This window comes from Dermacentor silvarum, chromosome 9, assembly GCF_013339745.2.
Source record: "Dermacentor silvarum isolate Dsil-2018 chromosome 9, BIME_Dsil_1.4, whole genome shotgun sequence".
Classification (NCBI taxonomy): domain Eukaryota; kingdom Metazoa; phylum Arthropoda; class Arachnida; order Ixodida; family Ixodidae; genus Dermacentor; species Dermacentor silvarum.
Window position 1 is genome coordinate 75,350,230 of NC_051162.1, and position 19,784 is coordinate 75,370,013.

Consider the following 19,784-nt stretch of genomic DNA (forward strand, 5'->3'; position numbering starts at 1 on the left):
AGCGGAATCCGAGCCATCTGTGGAAAAATACGACTACGAAGGCGCAAGCAGAGACATGAGCGCGAGAGGCAGTATGGGAACGCTGGCATGATGGGTGGCATCGAAGCTAGCTGTAGAAGAAGATGACGAATGCGTGAGGAATTGCGCGAGCGCATTCGCGCGGTTACACCGAGGGACGGTGACACTCATCCCAGGAACGGGCGCCTAAGAGCTGCGCTTAAAAGTTCAGGTTGTCTAAATTATTCAGGAGCCTGCTACTGCATCTCTCACAAACAACACCACAGGCGCAGAATTTTAGCACCATAAAACAGCAATAAAAGTACAAATAATGACCGCAACATTAAACAGGAAAAATGAAAAAAAAATTTATTTCCGGAGTCCATTATTTGAAGCATCTATTCTAAGATTCGCGATTGACTATTTCAGATTCTGCTGCATTGATCATCCGAGGGAAAATGGCACAATTGTCAACTCCTTTCATTTTGTCTGAATTCTTGCAATCAAATGCATTTGAGAATTCTTTGAATGTTTTCAGGGCAAAGTTGATGCTGCAAAAAATATTCAATGCAGAAATGTCAGGCATGTGTAATCGATACACCTTTTGCAGTGAGGACGTTGTGGTTGAGTATCATATCTGCCTGATGTTTTTGGTGCTACTCAAAAGAATATTCGTTAACTTGGCGCAGTTTGCTGTTCTAACTAAAAAAACATTCAAATACACGGTATGAGCAGTGTCATATTTGTATTTGTAGAACTGCATGATATTTATTGGACGCTACACGACCACCAAATGTTATAAACAAGTCAATTTTATATACAACTCCTTGTATTGTATTCTTGCGATGTGCTTCAAGTCTGTCAGTTATGTGTCATACCATGAAGTGCGTAGAATGCGTTGACAACGCTCGCTGTGACTTCTTTAAAGTAAGATGAACGTTTACATCACATTTTACTGTGAGAATGGTACATTGCATAGTTAAAGGTTGTAACACTGACACCAGAGAATAATGTGTAATTTAAAACATCAGGCGGCATCTTGTTGGTCTTTTGCATTAGGAATGCATTAGAAATACCACGTGCAAGCTTGGAGGTGGCGGCCCTAGACGGCGCTGAGTGTTCTTAGGGAAGCACGAAAGAGGAATCCCGCTGAAGTACACGCCTCATACAGGACTGGTTTCGATGTTGGCAATACGTTGTGTCTCTACATTGCTGTCGATGGTAATGCTAAACGCATTACCATCGCCAGATGGGTTCTACCAATTTTTCATGGATATACATACAAAGGTTATATAAAACTACCAGTGAAGTGGCTAATATAACCATTGTATGCTGACCAAATGTGCTCACTTTCGTTCTGCGTTAGCAAGAAGTAACTTCGCACATTAAACCTGAACATATAATATCGGCTGGCAAGCGTCTCTACAGAAGAACGATCTGTTAAAAATCGTGAACTATATTCACGGATTATTTGATTCACTTCAGTTTCTGTGATTCAGCACTTCAGTTTCTGTGATTCGCACGTCCAGTGCACGGTATGTTGCACTGGACGTGCGCGCGTTCGTAGTGGATCCTCCAGAATGGGCGTCCCACTACAATTCCTCCATAAATTTGATCAAACCAAACCGAACCAGTCTTTGTAAAGCTTCGTTTGGTGATCGTGAAGCTTGGTGTTAATCGTTTGGTCGCGGCGCTCCTTTCCAGTACTACCGCAGCGTTTCCAGTACTAGCAAAGATGACGTACACGAGTATAGACCTAGCTACAATCTAGTTTAAACCTCGACATAGTCAAGTTCAACCTAGCTACAACCAAGAGAGACATTCAATCGGCCAGCTTCGCTGTGTCCTGAGCACGGTGTAAGATATATTAACTTTAGGTGGGGATACTTCTCGGCGTCGGGTGTTTGGCGGGAAACCCGAAATGATTGAGTGACGCGCGTAAGTAGGTCACCATGGTGAGCGTACAGCGTGGCCCGAGAAGGCATCACCTTGGCGAAGCAGATACGGCGAGGCGACGCGACTTGCAGACGCTGTTCTCTGGCTGCTTGTGGTATCCGAGCGGTTCTTGCGCTCACAAGCTCTCGCCTTCGTTTTAACGGAAGTTGTGTCTACCCGCCGATAGGTATCCGGTGCCGTCACCGGGCCAACGGACGCGCGCCGTTGCTACATTATCTGGTCGATCCCGTCTCTCCAGTGTCCTCACCTAAAGAGTATATATATATTACACCGTATTCTTGAGACTTGCGGGCCCAGTGCAAGCTTTCGCCTCTTTTTTTCTCTCCTTGCTCAGTGCGCCGCGGAGAGAAGAGAGGCGGGGGTCGGGAAGGGAAGGAGCTGGCGTGGAAAAGACCACGTGCGCATGCACCGCACCGCCCTCCTGGTTGCCATGGCTACGGCGCGGCAGTTTCTCGATACGAAACACGAACCACACATTAGAGCTGGCTTAAACAGCTTCGGTGTTAAAAACAAAGCGTACAATTATCACTTCGTATCTGCATTGCTTCGACAACTGTTGCCGTTGTTTCACTTTTGATAATTTTGCATTAATTTGATTAGGTAAAAAACATAGACCACACATTATCAGTAGGTTCTCGCGAAATGTTTACCTAACTTCAAATATTGAAACATACCGAGGTGTTACTTTTTGACAACGAATAACTATTGCGAAATGTTCAATTTGCATTCGGAATGGAACTTCGAATGCAACTTCGGATATTCGCCCACTCCTACCTTTTTTTCGTTATTGTTGAGGTTTTGATGTTTTCGTTTCGAAATTCTTTTACAAAACGGCTCTGTTGATTCCTAGTGTCTGATAGTGCAATAATTTTTTCTTGCGCGTTCCTGGACACCAATTAGCATACGTTGATGCTACACTAGTTTAGCATCAACCTGCTAAACTAGTTTAATAAATAATAGAAAAATTATATCACGCAGCTGTGTTATATTATGAATTCTTTGCCGGCCTACCACCATACCGCTGTAGCCCTGTGTCTGATGAACACCGTTGTGCGTTTTTACCACGGATTGCTTCCTAGATCCTTTCATTTTGATATAAAATGTTCTTCCTTATAACTGAAAGCTACATATGCTGCACCATTCTGAACAAAAATGTGAGGTGATGATTATGGTATGAATGTGTCTTTAATTCTTCTGCGATCGTCTGCGCTGCACAACATGGTATAAAGAAAAAAAATTTAATTATGGGGTTTTACGTGCCAAAACTATGATCTGATTATGAGACACGCCGTAGTGGGGGACTCCGGAATTTTGGACCACCTGAGGTTCTTTAACGTGCACCTAAATCTAAGTACACGAGTGTTTTCGCATTTCGCCCCCATCGAAATGCGGCCGCCGTGGCCGGGATTCCATCCCGCGACCTCGCGCTCAGCAGCCAAACACCATAGCCACATGGTATAAAGAAACAAATTAGCGCTATTTCGTGCTACTGTGGGACACATTGTAACTATATATATATATATATATATATATATATATATATATATATATATATATATATATGGTTGTGCGATGCAATGACCAACCTGTGCGTGGGCATATTGTGATTAACAAGTAATAATGCAGGAAGTGCAAAGCACTTCAATTACCTCCACAAAGCTTTCTTCGGACCCGGACGAGTTATTTTTTAGATGCACGATGTCTCGTCATAAAAAGTGACTAACTAAGGTGGCAGTGGCAGGCATGTGAGAACGATGTAGGAAATGCTTTAAAAGGAAAGAGATTGAGTGCTTGCATCCGCAATAGCTGTAGGAAATCGTCTGTGCAAAGCTTACGTAAAGACAGCAATGAGTCATCAAGACGTTCAGTAATTGTGAAGTTATTGTATGCACGGCTTTGTGTTATTGCATACTAAATATCTAAAGTCTTGAATTTCTCGATCAAGTAAACGGTTGATTAATAATAACTATCTCTCGTCTCCTTAAGAGGAAGCTTTAGCTCGGGCCCAACTTCGATGCCGCCTATTCAAATACATGTAAAACGAAGAAACGCTTTGCTGGGATAACCACTGGGTCGATTTTAATGACATTTGTTGCATTGAGAGATGAACTTAAATTCTCGTGACGGCTACTACGGCGACCGCGAGTACCTACTATAACGCATTTAATAAAGGGTTCAGTATAGTATTGAAAGCTAAAATGTGAGACACAGCTGCAAAAATTTCGCAACAGTTAGGAAAAAAAATTGCTTGTGATTCGGCCACAAATTTTAACATTTTACCAGACGTAAGCCTTCAAATGGCTTCAGTTTCTGCCAAATACGAACTCGTGGTTCTGCGCAGTTTATATGTGGCTCTGATAAACCTTGGCTGGATGAAGCTTTAGACCTCTCACTTGAGGATTTTTTTTTTGTGAAGCTGTAAGAGCCTGTTGTTAAACTTTGCGCACATGTTATTTAAAAGGTGTTCCATATTTCGTTATCATAATTTTTCTGCACTTTGAGTTTGTTCAGAATATTGGGAAAGCTTTGTGCGACAATTCGCGACGTACGCTTGTAAAGCTCTTGAACATTGGTATAAGTAACTTATGGTAATAAATGTAATTGTTATGCACACTTTAAGCTTTCGGTACGGTTCACCCAAACATGGCTTCTATTCTCTCTAACAACGTTGGTTCTCCGAGTACATCAACGAAACTTTGTGGGGCTTCATATAAATTCTCTAAAGAGGCAGAAAACAGGTGTTCAAGAAGTTTCATTACCTTCTAATTAACGCACCCATTTCAAAAATTACAGGCACACTGCACCTAACATGCAATTTTCTTCCTCGAAGTATAAACTTAGTGAACGCCTATAACGTTTCCAGTACTTCTAGTCAAACTAACAGCTGGCTGTAAACTGTCAAGGGAGTGTAAAGCTTCGATGCGGATAAATAGTGCATCGTATGTAGCGACGTATGTAGTAAAAGCTACGTACCTAGTATGTAAAAGCATCGTATGTAGCTTTTAGCCCAAAATTACCGTGCAGCATGTAAACTGGAGAATAAATTGCTTTGATTTGATTTGATCACTTGTAAAATAGCACTTACTGAGCTCTTACCTGTATTCAGCTTCACCATGTTTATTTACATCACAGTGACGCTAGAAACACAAAAAAAGACAGATAAGTCCTAAATGCGAAATAGCTGGTAGCCGAGCTTGTTCGAAGTACGAAGCTTCGATCCACAATCACTGATCCACAATCACAATCACGGATCGATCGACAATCACAATCACGGAAGGAAGAGACACCAATCCACAATGGCAGCTTACTGCCATTGTGGATTGGTGTCTCTTCCTTCCGTGACATCACTTGTAGCGTAAGAAGTATTCGGAGTGCAACAATTCTGAAAAAATTCTTGCCACCACATGCAATGAACGTGCTGCCTGGTAGACGCAATCGTGACATCTGTTTTCTGCATGAGTAATATACATTCGGGGTCATCCTCTCGATAGAAGACGCGAAGTCACGTTCATTGTATCTACTGGCAACCTCCTGGTCGTTGACCTCCTTGTATTTTGTATACGTGCCAATTACTCACGTACAAACTGTAACCAAGTTCCTACTATCTTAACACTCTCCCTGTGTGGACTCAACTTTAGCTCGGGAGGGAAAATTGTCACCCAGCCGAATGTAGCATCAAGCTACAAAGGAAACCCGTAGGGGTTTTCTTTGTAGCTTCAGATTACATTCGGATGAATGACAATTTTCGCTTTCAAAAATGTATTTCGCTTGCTACGTTTTCGCTTCCGGTATCATGGGCTCAGAGGAGACATACCGCTTACCATTCTGTTCCGTCTTCTACGCGTACAAAATTGCCATGTCTTGCGGCAAGTGCGTCATCAGGACACTCAGAGAGTCCAAAAATATACTTGTTAGGGGATAACCAGAAGTTTGCGAGCGCGCTCATGTGAATTATTCTATTCGGTGTCATGCAGCAGGAGCAGCGCCTCCATATCACTGGAGCTCTTGATTGGCGGCAACGCTTGGAACAAGTTGATGTGCTCGTGAGCCAAACTTTCTTCTTGTCGGCCGAAGTGCTTTTCCAATATCTTGAAGATGATGTCATAGTCACCATTGGTCAGCCTGACCATTTCGATCAGTCGTTGAGCAGTTCAGTTCACGCACGTCAATAGCTACTTGAAGTGTTTTGTAGGTGGTAGCTCGGAGGGGGGGGGGGGGTCTTTTGTGGATCGCCACATGATAGTGATCCTATGACTGTTGTTACTGAATTAAATCGTCTGCGTAAGTTGGCACATAATGCCTCGGGAACATACCTGAGCGGTGATGTGGAGCAATGACCTGGCCTTGGAACGCCAGCATCTGGCCCGCTCCTATTCTCGGTGCCTGCTTTCTCGCTCTTGTACTGTCCGCTCGTAGTTGGGACGCTGATGTAGGCAGATGGTTGAGGTTGCTCGTGACCGAACCAGACATTTAATCGCACCAAAAACCTTCTCGTTGTAGTCGGCAGCGCCCTCAATTTGGTGTGAACGGCGTGGTCTTCAGTCAGTTGCCGTTATTCAGTTGCCGATTCAGCCGTGATGATGAGGCACCTGTACTTGCCTCATAATTATGAGGCACGCTGTAGTGGAGGACTCCAGGTTTATTTTGACCAGCTCGGTTTCTTTAACATGCACCCAATGCACGGTACACCGTTTTTAACAGCAGAGCTGTTTAACCCAACCGTCAGTCCGTTGAGCGTGTACAAAAAAGTTGTCGCAGTTTCACCTGAAAGGTGAAGCATCAATTGCGATAGCAAATTTGTAGAGAGCTATACGGAGTAAATGATATTAGCTTTATCAGCTGTATAAACTTGGACATGCAGCAGCACCGGCAACACGCAGAACTGTTGTCGGCGCCGTCGGCGTTTTGCCCGCGTTCGCTCAAACTGCGTGCGGCGTTGGTGACTGTTGCCGGAGCCTCTGATATAAATAGGCACTTGCTGCCGCAGCTAAACGTCGCCTCCTTTCCCTCCCCCTGCCGCCCCCTCCCCCACGGCCTCTCGCGCGTAGGAAGAAGGCGCGTTTGCTCTACATATATGGCGATTGTAAAGGAAGAAAGAGACGCCTACTTCCGCAGCCCTTAAGCGAGCACGGCGCAGAACGCGCGTTTGTTTTCCGCCGTGCGTTCACTCCCCGTGAAAGCGCGTGCTCCTCGTGCCCTTTCACTCGCACATACAGCGTTCGGCGCGCGGCGACGATTTCATCTCCATTGACGTCATACGGAACCTCACGGCGACGGCGACGCCGACGGCAGAAATCTGCTTTTGAGTGTCCATATAATTGCTATCGCAATAAAAACCTCGCTGAACGATGACGTCACCGCGCGTTGCCTAGCAACTACCACGCAGAGCGCCGTGTGCTTCGCCTCCTCTCCGTGCCGTGCACATGTTGCCTTGACATGGGACGTTAAGGAGAGGGAAGGAGAGCACGCGCGCAGCGCGAGCCATGCTCCCGCAGAACGCGTGAGGTGTCCGTTACTGCAGCAGGCGCCTCTGGCGGCGGCCGGCAGGTTTCGACTAGCCACGCCCCGGCAAGGGTAGAGGTACAGCGTACTAAAATAGGGCAGCGAAGCGACCGTCGGGAGCTGCGCCTTGACCACGGAGGAAGATTATTAAGGAGTAGAAACTCCCGTCAGTGCAGGCGCTCGCGTGCGACCAGATAACGTCACATTATTATGCGACGACGGGGGCGCATGCAGTGGCGGCGCCTTGCGGCACGTCATGCAAGCAGCAGCGAAAAAAAAAAAAACAAGAGCAGCAGCCCAGCGGATCGGTGGTGCCGCTCGGGCGCGTTCTCTTCGGCGGCGCCCGTGTCTCCCGCGCTCAAAGTAGACGACACAGGCGTTCGGCGTTCGCTTCAGCGTGCACGCCGTAGCGTTGCTTTTGTGGGCCTTTAAGTCAAACAGTAACTGTTCTTGTCGGTGTCTGTTCGAGGGCCGTAATAACAGCGCTGATACGTGCAGTATACTCTTGTTCGGAAATTGCTAGCCTAAGATGGGATGCAGGTGGGATGCGTGAGTGCCCTCAGTAGAAGTTGTGAGGCGCGCGGCCGAACGGGAGCAACGCGCGCGGCCGCGAACGACAGAAACACATGTGACCGGTTGCCTTGGCAACCAAGACGGCGGTAATTTCTTTCTCAGCCGCCAGGTGCCGCCAGCATGATAGTAGCTCCGCGGGCTTGTGACATTATCTGGTCGCCGCAACTGGCGGAGTTTCCACTCCTAAAGGTTTCTTGCTCCGTGGCCTTGACGGAGCTGTCACGGTAGAGTGACCTGGAATATTCTAGGTCACTCTAGTCACGGTAGGTGGCGAACGTAGCGGTGGCGCTGCCGTCGCCGACTACGCTGTTGCCGTTGACAACTAGTGCGCGAGATTTGGCGTAGGCACGCTGTTTCGGCTACGTGCTCCTTTATTTTGTGCGTGTTTTTCGACACAGTTCGTGTATGAACGGTGACTCCTTGCTTCAACAGTGGGTATGCAACGCTTGAACCATTGCTACGCCACTGGATGTAGCACTGGATACACTCGAGCGGACGCTACAAAGAAGCCCTTGCTTTTCAAGGCACGCAGGACCCTGAACGACGGAGCCTATGTCAGCGGAACTTGCACAGGGCGGATAAACCACTTACGGAGGATTGTGCAGTTTGCGAACTACACTTTGAGCCGCACTGTGTTGTGAGGGACTGTGTGCACGTAATCAACGGCGAAGAAGTTCGTCTACCGCGAGGAAAGCCTATGCTTTTGTCAGACGCCGTGCCAACGGTCTTACCGAACGCCCCGGTGTACTTAAGCAAGCGCGTGGTGCCGAGAAGGAACGCGAGAAAACGCAGAGCTGAAGAGATCAATAGACCAGCTAAGAAGGTACTGTTTTTGAATGCTGAAGAGCGTCAGACTGTAGATGAGCCTACTGATGTTTGTGAGACAGTTTGTGTGTACGAGCACGAAAGTGGTGGTGTAAATTCTGTCGTGACTGTCGCCGCGCTTAGGAATGTAACCCCGCCTAATAAGCGCTGGGTTCTGCATGAGATGCAAGATGCGGAAGGCATTTGTTTCACTTCGTGCACCTTTGACGCCGTCACAGGTGAAGTGAGAGTCGAAAGGGCCGTATTTTGCACAGACGATAGCTCTGGTGCTTTTCGTGTGAAGACATTTTTGCGTTATTTAACCATGGCATTGCTAAACATGTTTATTTCTATTGTACTCAATTGTATTAGGTTCTCAATTTTGTCATACCATGGAAAACCTTTTAATGTGTTTCTAAATCATTGTACATTTGTGTATGTTAATAACTTCTGCATTTTCTTTACCTGGAACATCTTGTATATTTGTGTTGTGCATTGTAATATAGTATGTGAATTCTTGGCATCCTGATGACGTGCAGTGTGCAATAAAACTTTGAAGGTAATCATTATCTGTTGCAGTTTTTTTATTTATTTCGTCTCGTCTATTCATACCACTAAACACTGCGCACGGCATGCACCATCATTTACAATCAGTGCAAGAAAGCATCTTTGCATCGCGGTTTTGGATAAAGTAGAGAAAGCGTAAATTTCAAACGCTAGAAAATTTTATTTCACTTAACGGGCGCGTCCTGAGTGCGACTGCATGAAAGAAGTTGCGGAAGCAGCCTTTAGAGTCCACATGGTACGTAGGCTTCGATGCGCGCCTCAACATAGTCGCCGATCACAGCGCCGCTGCTACTTTCGCCGCCGCGATAGTCGCCCAAGGAGCGCGGTCGTTCCACTGCCCAATTCTAGTACACGGTAGTCGAAATTCGCCGTGACGTCACCGGGAAGATAAAGCTTAGAGCCGCCGCGACGGCTGCAGAACTCTCGTTAACTCTCTGGCGAGTACACGTAGCCTTGACATGGGACGACCAACGAAGATCCGGATACCCGAAGAAGAAGCTGCTCATCTTGAAGCGCGTCGCCCGGCCGAGCGAGAATCTGCGCGTCGGCGGCGAGCTGATTCAGAATACCGTGCCTAGCAGCACTTAGCATTTCTTAGCAAAACTTAGCCTAGCCTACTAAAACCTGAAAGAAGCTAGGTCGATCACTAGCTCCGCTGTTTGCTCCAGTCTTGCACCACCACTGCAAGCTGCCCACGTTGTTTTGTAGCGTTTTGCCCCTATATAAATGCGGCCGTCGCGGCCAGGATTCGGTGCCTCAACCTCGGCTTAGCAACGCAACACCATTCCACTGCGCCAAAACGGCGGGTCTGGACTCAGCCAGGTATAAAATCACTGCCCCTTCCACTCCGTGAAGATGGTCGAACAGCGAATCTGGGAACGGCGCTGCTTGTAGGGGATGGGACGCGTTCCTCACACTTTTTCTACGAAGTTCCCAGACAAGTGTCCTTGACCAAAGCTCCGTATTACAACCAATGCTAACGCGAACTCCTCTCACACCCCACTCCTCTATTGACTTTTTGCCTACACCGCCATTGGTTGGCGCGCCTCACGCTTTTCCACTCCAACGCGGCGATTGAAACTTACGTCAACCCCCCTCCCTGTTCTTGTTTTAATCTGCACCCTCTCACAGCTTTTTCACAGGGGGAAAGGGGTCACTCCAACCCCTTTCCCCTTGTTAAGCTCTCTTTGGCTCTCATGTTCCGCTAGGTCAAATGGCCCCTTTTCAGCGCAACCACAACGACGGCACAGGGTCCGCCTAAACAGATTCGCTGTAATATGCTACACATAAACGAAACATTCTTGTTCTCTGCCATGCGCTGCGATGCTTCAATTAGCTGATTTTTTGTTATTCGTTCAAAGGAGAATTCGGTACATCATGTGAAATTGAGTTATATGATATTCTGGCAACGTGCGAAAATAAAATCTCCCGCACCAAAGTCACGCATTGCTTAGCACCAGCGGTGAGCTTCTACTAACGCTTTCTACCAGCGGTGAACTTCTACTAACGCTTCGCTATTCTATAGCGTACTAGTCGGTAACTAATCTTGACTATTAGCGGAAGGGCTGAGGAAGAATTTGCTCATTAGTTGGCTTTCACATAGAAGCGGTAATGACAATTTAAAAATGTTTACCCTTCTGAACTTTTGATAATGGTAAAGCTACAGTGTTCTTTTTGTAATTCTGATGGTGCAAACTTACTTTTGCATACGCATAGAAGAATTTTTTCAAGCGCCCCTTTCGAGCGCCATCGTTGTTCACCGGTGCGCACCTTGTCGAACATTTCCACAAGAGATTTTGAAAAGTCTGAAAAGTCGAAAAAGAGAGTTTGCTCCTCACTGCACAAGACTAATAAGTTGATATATATTGATTACACTGTACGGTAGTGCTGTTGTACATTTATCATCATCATCATCATAAGCCTATAATTATGTTCACTGTAGGACGAAGGCCTTTCCCTATGATTTCCATTTACCCTTGTCTTGCGCTAGCTGATTCCAACTTGCGCCTGCAAATTTTCTGACTTCATCACCCCACCTAGTTTTCTGCCGTCCTCCACTGCGCTTCCCTTCTCTTGGTATCCATTCTGTAACTCTAATGGTCCACCGGTCATCCATCCTACGTATCACATGGCCTACCCAGCTCCATTTTTTTTTCTTAATGTCAACTAGAATATCGGCTATCACCGTTTGCTCTCTGATCTACACCACTCTCACCCCGTCGCCCTTAACGTTACGCCTAACATTTTTTTCTTCCATTGCTCTTTGTGCGGTCCCTAACTTGTTCTCGAACTTCTTCGTTAACCTCCAAGTTTCTGCCCCATATGTTAGCACCGGTAGAATGAAATGATTGTACACTTTTCTTTCAACGACAGTGGTAAGCTCCCAGTCAGGATTAGGCAATGCCTGCCGTATGCACTCCAACCCAATTTTATTGTTCTGCAAATCTCTTTCTCATGATCAGGGTGCCCTGTGAGTAATTGACCAAGATAAGCGTACTGCTTTACAGACTCTAGAGGCTGACTGGAAATCCTGATTTTTGTTCCCTTCCCAGGCTATTTAACATTATCTTTGTCTTCTGCATATTAATCTTCAACCCCCCCCTTACACCTTCTCCGTTAAGGTGCTCCAGCGTGTCCTGGAATTCGTCCCCATTGTTGCTGAATAGGATAATGTCATCTGCAAACCGAAGGTTGCTGAGATATTCGTTGTTGATCCTCACTCCTGAGCCTTCCCAGTCTAAGAACTTGAATACTTCTTATAAGCATGCAGCGAATAGCATTGGAGAGATTGTGTCTCCTTGCCTCACCCCTTTGTTGATAGGTAACTTTCTACTTTTCGTGTGGAGAACCAAGGTTGCTGTGGAATCCTTCTAGATATTTGCCAAGATATTCGCGCATGCCTCCTGTACTCCTTGATTACGCAATGCCTCTATGACTGCCACTATCTCTACTGAATCAAATGCATTTTCATAATCTATGAAAGCCACATAGAGAGGCTGATTGTATGGCACAGATTTCTTGGTTGCCTAATTGATGACATGAATATGACCCATCTTAGAATATTCCTTCCTGAAGCCAGCCTGTTCTCTTGGTTGGCTTTATTGGCATTAGTGCGGTACAACTCTTCACAACAGAATATCACAATAATGCGAAACACGTTAGATTACAGGCGAAAAAGGCTTTGCACTTTATTATCAGTGTTTGCGCGCCACTTTGATTGATTGAATAATTGATGCTCTATTAGTTGGAGCAACCCACTCTTAGGTGTACTTGAACAATGGGCTGTTGAGTGGAGAACAATATAAGCAAATGTTAGAATAAAAGGAATAAATATTACGGAACGCACGGCGAAACGAATAAAAATAGTTTAGGTTTACCAGCATGTGTAGCGACATGCTTTTTATAAGTGGTTGCGCACAGAACAAGAGAAATGACAAATTTGGTATGGAATTTACTGCTCGCAGAGGGTATGGAATATGGTGTAGCACCCACCGACGCTGCTAAGCGGGGACGCTAAGGTCGGCGCTCTCGGCCGGCGCCTTGGGGCCGGCTACGAATGACGAGAAAAATAAAGTTGAGCGGCGCGTGCGAGCGGCGCAAGCACGGCACGCGCTGGTCCGTTCTGAAAGCCTGCTGAGCTGTTCCTCTTGTTGTGGCACTCCGCTGCAACCCCTCCCTCGGTTCCCGACAATGGAATCACAGACATTGCCATGGCCGAAACAAGGGGCGCGAACTCCAAATGAACAAATTACAAGTCAAGTAACGTATAGGTGAAAATTTTCAGAAGGATTCACCAATATTACTTTTCTTAGAAGTAGAAATGCTCTGATTACTCACGCGCATTTACAAAATTTACACTAAAGTAACGCAGCCCAAGAAGTTCTGTGCAGAAAACCATCGAGGGGGGGGGGGGGGGGGGGGGGGGGGGGCTCGGAAATACAGTCTTTTAAGCGAGACCTCAAACTTTTTAATAGGGCACTATCTAACACCATCTAGTGCTCTGAAATACAATGGTGTGGGTATTCCACTAGAAATAACCAGTGCTTGGCAGAGTCAATACTAAGTATCAAAATTTTATCCCTGCCTTTATGTAGGATACTCACGTCGTAAATTTAATTTAAAAGTTTAGACAACTTAGAAAAATTCAGCGTTAGCTAATACCTGAAATAAAATTTTGCGCATAAACAATTCTTGCTGTTGGTCTGCGTCATGGGAAGCAGTCATGAAAGGTATGGACGACGCAAATGTGTGGGCACACGTTCCTTACTTAAGTGCTAGTCCTCAGTGCTAATAATCTTTTGTGTTGCTTCCTTGCCCCCATGGATGCTACCGATTATGGGGGGTAATCATTTTTAAATTTTCCGTTATTTAAATATCTCCTTTGTGAGATAGAGTAATTTTTGTCCTCGAGTTGCATTATGCGAAAATGCGCACATTACTAGCACGACAAATCGAACCACATTTGCAAATAACGTGCAAAAATTGAAAGATTAAATTTATAAATATTAAGTTAACGGCATATATGGCAATTTACGCATTGTAGTCGGCGAGTTTAGACAAACTATGTGAATTTGTGTATGGTATATATATATATATATATATATATATATATATATATATATATATATATATATTGTGAGGTGACGTTTAGGCCGTGAGACTCTTTACACGCCCACGCGAGAGCTCCACAACCAGGCCGAAAACGGTGATGACGAGTATGTACAGATGAGAAGTTGAAGCGTATGAATGATGCTCACACTAATTTCCCCGCGCGCGCGAGCGGCCAGCCAGACCATGACTTAGCCAGGAGGGAATCGTTTGAGACGCGAAAGGAGAACGATCTCCGAACCACGATAACGATGGTCCGAAGAAATTTCGATGGGAGTAACGTGATAGTTCACTGGGGATGTTTCTTCATTAATAATGTAGGGTCCAAGGAAGCGTGATTCAAACTTCTCACACAAACGGGGTGTAGGAATGGGGGGGTGGGGGGGTCCAAAGGAGCACTTCTTCTCCAGCACGAGGTTGCTTGCGATATAGTTGACTGACTTCTATGTTGAAGTGATCACGGTCACGTCATTCGTCAAGTCTCGAGACGAACTGTTCAGGTTTACTGGCCCAGGCGTTAGTTCGGGCTGTTAAGAAAGCGGCGTCGATGGTGAATGTAAGCGAACGGCCGTAGACGAGGTAGAAAGGTGAGTACCCCGCAGTTGGTTGGATAGCGGTGTTGTGAGAAAACATCACAAAAGGTAAAGGTTGGCCCAGTTGTCGTGGCTTGGCTCGATATACATTGATATCATGTCTGTTAGTGTGCGATGAAATCGCTCTATTCAGCCATTTTCTTGAGGGCGGTATATGGATGTCGTCTTATGAACTGTGCCACAAGCTCTGAATACTTCGATCATTGTTGACATTAAAGTCTTGCCGCGATCACTCAACAGTGCACGAGGTGCACCATGACGCAGCACAATGGCATCCAGAAAGAAGTCGGCAACGTCTGAGGCTGAACTAAAGCGTAGATCCAGGTGCGGTCTCTGTGTACCATGTGAGGTGGTCCACAGCTGCCACGATCCATCGATGACCTGCTGGCGTTATGGGCAGATGTCCGACCAGATCTATCCCAACAATGGCAAAAGATGTCTCGGGGCATGGGATGGGCTATAAAATGCCAGCAGAAGGCAAAGTCGGTCGTTTCCACCGTTGACACTGTACGCGAGAAGCGACGTATTTAGCCACAAAGGTAAACATACCTAGCCACAAGAAACGGCTCCCAACGCGGTGGTAGGTTTTGTGGAAATCCAAATGGCCAGCAGATGGGTCGTCGTGAAAGGCTTCAAAGATCTGTGTGCACAGCGAACGTGGAAGAGGAGATATCCAGTGGTGTCTGTCGGTGTTGTAAATGTAGTCGTGCAGCATATCGTTGTCGAGCCTAAATAGTCGCACTTGTCGGCGTAATCGGGCATTCGGTGCAGAAGTAGTTCCGCACAGGCGTTGGATAATGCTGTTGCAGTAGGGATCAGAAAGTTGACACGAGGTGAACTCAGGGACGCGATTGGAAGACAGCGAGCCAGTAACCGCTAGCAGTAATAACGTAAGTGGAGACTTAGTCTCATTATCAAATGGCGAGCAATGTAGATACGTGCTCGGAGATTAATAATGGCAGGAGGCAGCGAGACAGAGCGTCCACATCTTGATGTCTTTTCCCAGACTAGTACACAACGTCAAAATCGTACTCTTATAATCGGACCACACAGCAACCAAGGTGTACAGACAAATTTTTCAATGACGACCCAGCATACGGCGTGATGGTCGGTTATGACAGTGAAGTGCCGTCCATAAAGATATTCATGCATTCACAAAACATCATTAGAGTTCCGAAGCCCGGTCTTTTCAGACCGAGGTGGGCCGCGTCAACGTCGGCACCACCAGGCCGAGCCTTATTGCGTCAACGTGGACCATCTGGAGCGCCCGCAGTTGATCTTGATATAAAGAGCTTGATATCACCTTGTGCCAGTAAAGCCATTTTTCGTCGGGGTAGGCGAGAGTCGAGCGGCAGCCCGCCGACATGTGTCTGATTTCAATGACGCCATCGCACACGTTACATTTTTTCCTAATTTCTCTTTCGGGGTGAATTCTATTTACGAAGTACGGAGTGGCGTACGTCCCGGTTTGCAGTAAACGTAGCGTGACTGCCTGAACCCTGTTCAACTTTACGTGTGGCAGTGGGATTTGTCTGCGCCCCAAGTAGTACTATTTAGTGATGTCATTGTAAGTTAATAAATCATCTTTATGATCCCCGGAATGGTAGTGGGCATCGGTTCGGTTCAAACCGGCAGGGCAAGCAAGTCCTCGTGCCAGGTGGAATCGCTATAAATGAAAGACCATTTACGGTTCTTGGTGGCTAGAAAAATCGCGGCTTGCTCCGATATCGTGGAATCCTTAATAAAGATGGTGACGGCGTCCCGTACCTCGCCCTGGCTGTCGACCACCACGGCCAGGCAGCGTCTGTTGTCCTAGCTGTTCAATTTCTTTCAACAAAGCTTTCGCTCTCGCTTTTCTCCTGCTAACATTGTGTTTGCTAATGTGTTTCTCGGGAGGGGGGTGGTTCTGATCACGTCTCTAAGGTCCGCGCTCAACTCTACCTCGGTCTCCTTCGGGTTCCTCGATCAATTGGGGTCTGTCCCTATTCCTTTGAGTATAAGCATGCCCGCTCGCATTTTCGTCAGTCTTTCCTGCTGTGCCATAATCTGTTGCGCTTCCACCATCTCTTCTACTGTATTGTGTACGCCTAGGTTCATGAGCTTCTCGTTCGACGTGCTGTTGGGTATGCGTAGGGTAGCCTTGACTAGCTTTCTGATCATAGTGTTGAGCTTGTTCAGCTCGACCTGCAACCATTTGAGTAGACTTGCCACGTATAGGTGAAGTGACAGAAAGCGAAGGCGCTCACTAGCCTTACAGCGCTTTCCTTACCCAGGCCCATGTCTCTTGGTGATTCTCCTTAGTAACCTGATGACTTGGTCCGTTTTGTTGGAAATGTGTTGAATGGCATTGAGGTACGTACCTGCCGCTGCTATGTGGAAGTCTTGCTGCTTGATCGCGGATCCGTCGTGACAGCGCAAGATAATCTTGGGTTCCTCCCCGGGGACGTAGCCCCTGGGTCTTCGACGCCTGCCTCGATGCTTTAGGACCGAAAGCCCCGATTTTGCCGCCCAATAGTTTACTCCCATCTCGCCTATAGTGTGCTTTCCACGGTGTGTATGCTCTCCTGCAGTCTATTCTCCGTTTGGCCTACGTTACCGTTGGCGCTCCGTATGGTTATGTCATCGGCGTATATTGCAAAGCGTGTACCTTTTATATGCTCCAGTTTCCTCGTGAATTTGGTCATTACTAGATTAAATAATATGGTCGAGAGCACGGCCCCTTGCGGAGGGCCTGTTAGGCCGTCTAGGCCTAACAGGCCCTACTCCTCGCTAGGGTTAGCTCCGCACGTAATGTGCTGAACAGAAAAAGTCCAAGAAAATTGTCAAAAATCGGTTCCCACCTCGAATCTTGGTATCAGTCGATCCTGGGCAACTTCACGAATCTGATATATGCTTGAAATTGCCGCACTTCAGAAAATTTGCCAGCAGAACATGAAAAAAGACGGAGCCGATATGAGACACGTCTGCTCCCGTCGGCCCAAATCTACTGCGAAACATTCCTGCTCTGTTATCGACTAGTTCTATTCAGCAGTCGTTGATGAGCGTCTGGCATAAGCAACAACTCTCTCGCGTGTAGTGGTATCACGCTGTCGAAGGATAGCACCGATCCCATGGCCCCTAGTGTCGATGTGCAAAGAAGAGGTGAACAAGAGGCGCTGACAAGTACTGATGATGTTTGCGACGGTGTTGGGGTTCAGCACTACAAGAGCATCAAATGCCACAGTCCCAATAACCTTGAGCAGGTGTCGCACATGGTCACTCTCAGCCATCGAGCTGTTCACGCGGCGGCAGAGGGTGAGGACGTCGAGAGCACGGCCCCTTGCGGGATTCCCCTGTTTCCCATGTTCATCACTTTCGATTTTAGTTCTCCTAGCGTGAGGCTCGCTTGCCTACCGCCGAGAAACACCTTAACTACGCTTAAAAGCCTCTCGCCCAACCCCAGCTCGGAGAGGCTCTCGAGGATGGCCTTGTGCTCTATGCGATCAAAAGCTTTTCGACGTCTAGTCCCAGGGTCACTCTCACGTGCTCCAGGTTAACTTATATGAGCTGGTGTTTTATCAGGAGCATGGCGTCCTGAGTCGATAGCCTGGGGCGGAAACCGATCAGGTTGTACGGGGGCATGTCGTTTTGCTCGACGTATCTATTGAGTCTGTTGAGAATAACGTGTTCCATAGCTTTACCTAGGCCCGATGTAAGCGAGATTGAATGGAGGTTATCCAGATGGAGCGGTTTGCCCAGTTTCGGTATGAGGATAGTGTTGGCCATCTTCCATTTATCCAGATAGTCTCCCTTTCTCCACAACTCGGTGAAATGATCCGTCAAGAAAGTGATCCAGTCGTCGTCTAGATTCATTAAGAGTTTATTAGTAATACCGTCGGGTCCGTCGGCAGATCTGCTAAAGAGACCATGGAGGGCGTCCCGTACTTCAACCTCGGTAAAATCGCGGTCCATTTCCTGGCACGGTCCTCCCGAGTATACTATGCGTTCATCGCTATTGCCCGGTTGTTTGAGTGAACGATATTTGTCCGCGAGCTGTCTCATGACTACCTCTTGAGTCTTGTGCTGGCTGACCTGATGTACTAGTTTTTCAATTGCTGTTCTCTTGTTTGACTTAATTTTGCTATGGTTCAATAGGTGTTTGAGGAGGTTCCAACTGCCCCCGTGTTTGATTCTGCCGTCTGCCAAGTGGCAAACTTCGTCCCACTGTTGTTTCACGAGTGTTATCGAATGCACCTCGATCTGTCTGTTTAGCAACGCTATCTTTTTCCTGAGCCTTCGGTTCAGTCTTTGCGTTTTCCAACATTGCAGGATGTATTCTTTGGCCTCGAGCAGATGCGCGAGCCTACTGTCTATGCGCTCTGTGGTTTCTTCAGTCTTATTTCTTTAGTGGCCTCCCTGAGGTCCTCTTCAAGCTGGTTGACCCATGTCTGGAACGACTGTATGCCTGCTTCTATCGGTTCCGATTCTAGTCTCTTCGCTGTAACTTGCTTAAAAAGGTGCCAGTCTGTGCATCGAATGGTTCTAGTCTCTTGTTTCGGCATGCCTATACCTATATGTATGATACAGTGGTGCTGCCTAGATCGGTGCCCGTGTTTTCCCAACTAGCTCGTTTCGAGTTGTTGACAAAGGTGAGGTGGGGTGTAGAGTCCCTGCCCGTGGACGTGCCACAGCGGGTGGGGAAAACCGGATCAGTGATCAGGCACAGCCCAGGTCCGTGGAAAGGTCCCGTAACCGCTCACCTTTCTTTGTATTCCAAGCATATCACCACGCGTGGCAGGGGGCAATAATGTCCCCTCCGATGATGAGCGGGAAGCTCTTTGCGAGTGCGAGTGCCGTGTTGAAAAGTGTCCTAAAGCTTTATTTCTTGTTGGTGGGAATAAAAAGAAATAAATTATGGAGTTTACCTGCCAAAACCACGATCTGATTATGAGGCACGATCTGATTATGAGGTGGGACTGCTGTAAATGTTTAGGCAGAAGAAACTTTGTGCCCTGCCCTTGTGCCTTTTGAGTACCACTTCTACTGGGGTATGCTCGATTTTACTCAATCCGAGATGGATATCGTGTTCGATAAAGTGTAGCTTTTTGTCAACGATGGATGCCAATCCCCTCCCGCAATCTTTTTCTCTGCATACCGATTTGTACCTGGTTAGCTTGACTTCGTCCGGTAAAGTTTCAGCAGCAT

The 19,784-nt window shown here is 46.9% G+C and overlaps 1 protein-coding gene and 1 long non-coding RNA gene across 2 annotated transcripts in view; both read right to left on the reverse strand.

Annotated features, from left to right (window-relative positions):
* Positions 1-387: 387 nt before the first annotated feature.
* LOC125939782 (uncharacterized) lies at positions 388-11,212 on the reverse strand. The gene is made up of 3 exons (XR_007463150.1): positions 11,100-11,212; positions 5,050-5,090; positions 388-548 (listed from the first exon to the last, which is right to left on the reverse strand). It is a non-coding gene; the product is annotated as an uncharacterized LOC125939782 (long non-coding RNA).
* A 5,353-nt stretch (positions 11,213-16,565) lies between these two features.
* LOC125939843 (uncharacterized) overlaps positions 16,566-19,784 on the reverse strand; it is a 33,907-nt gene continuing 30,688 nt past the window's right edge. Inside the window, exon 4 of the mRNA XM_049655322.1 lies at positions 16,566-16,784. Coding sequence (XP_049511279.1) covers positions 16,566-16,784 — 219 coding nt within the window. The remainder of the gene's footprint in view (positions 16,785-19,784) is intronic.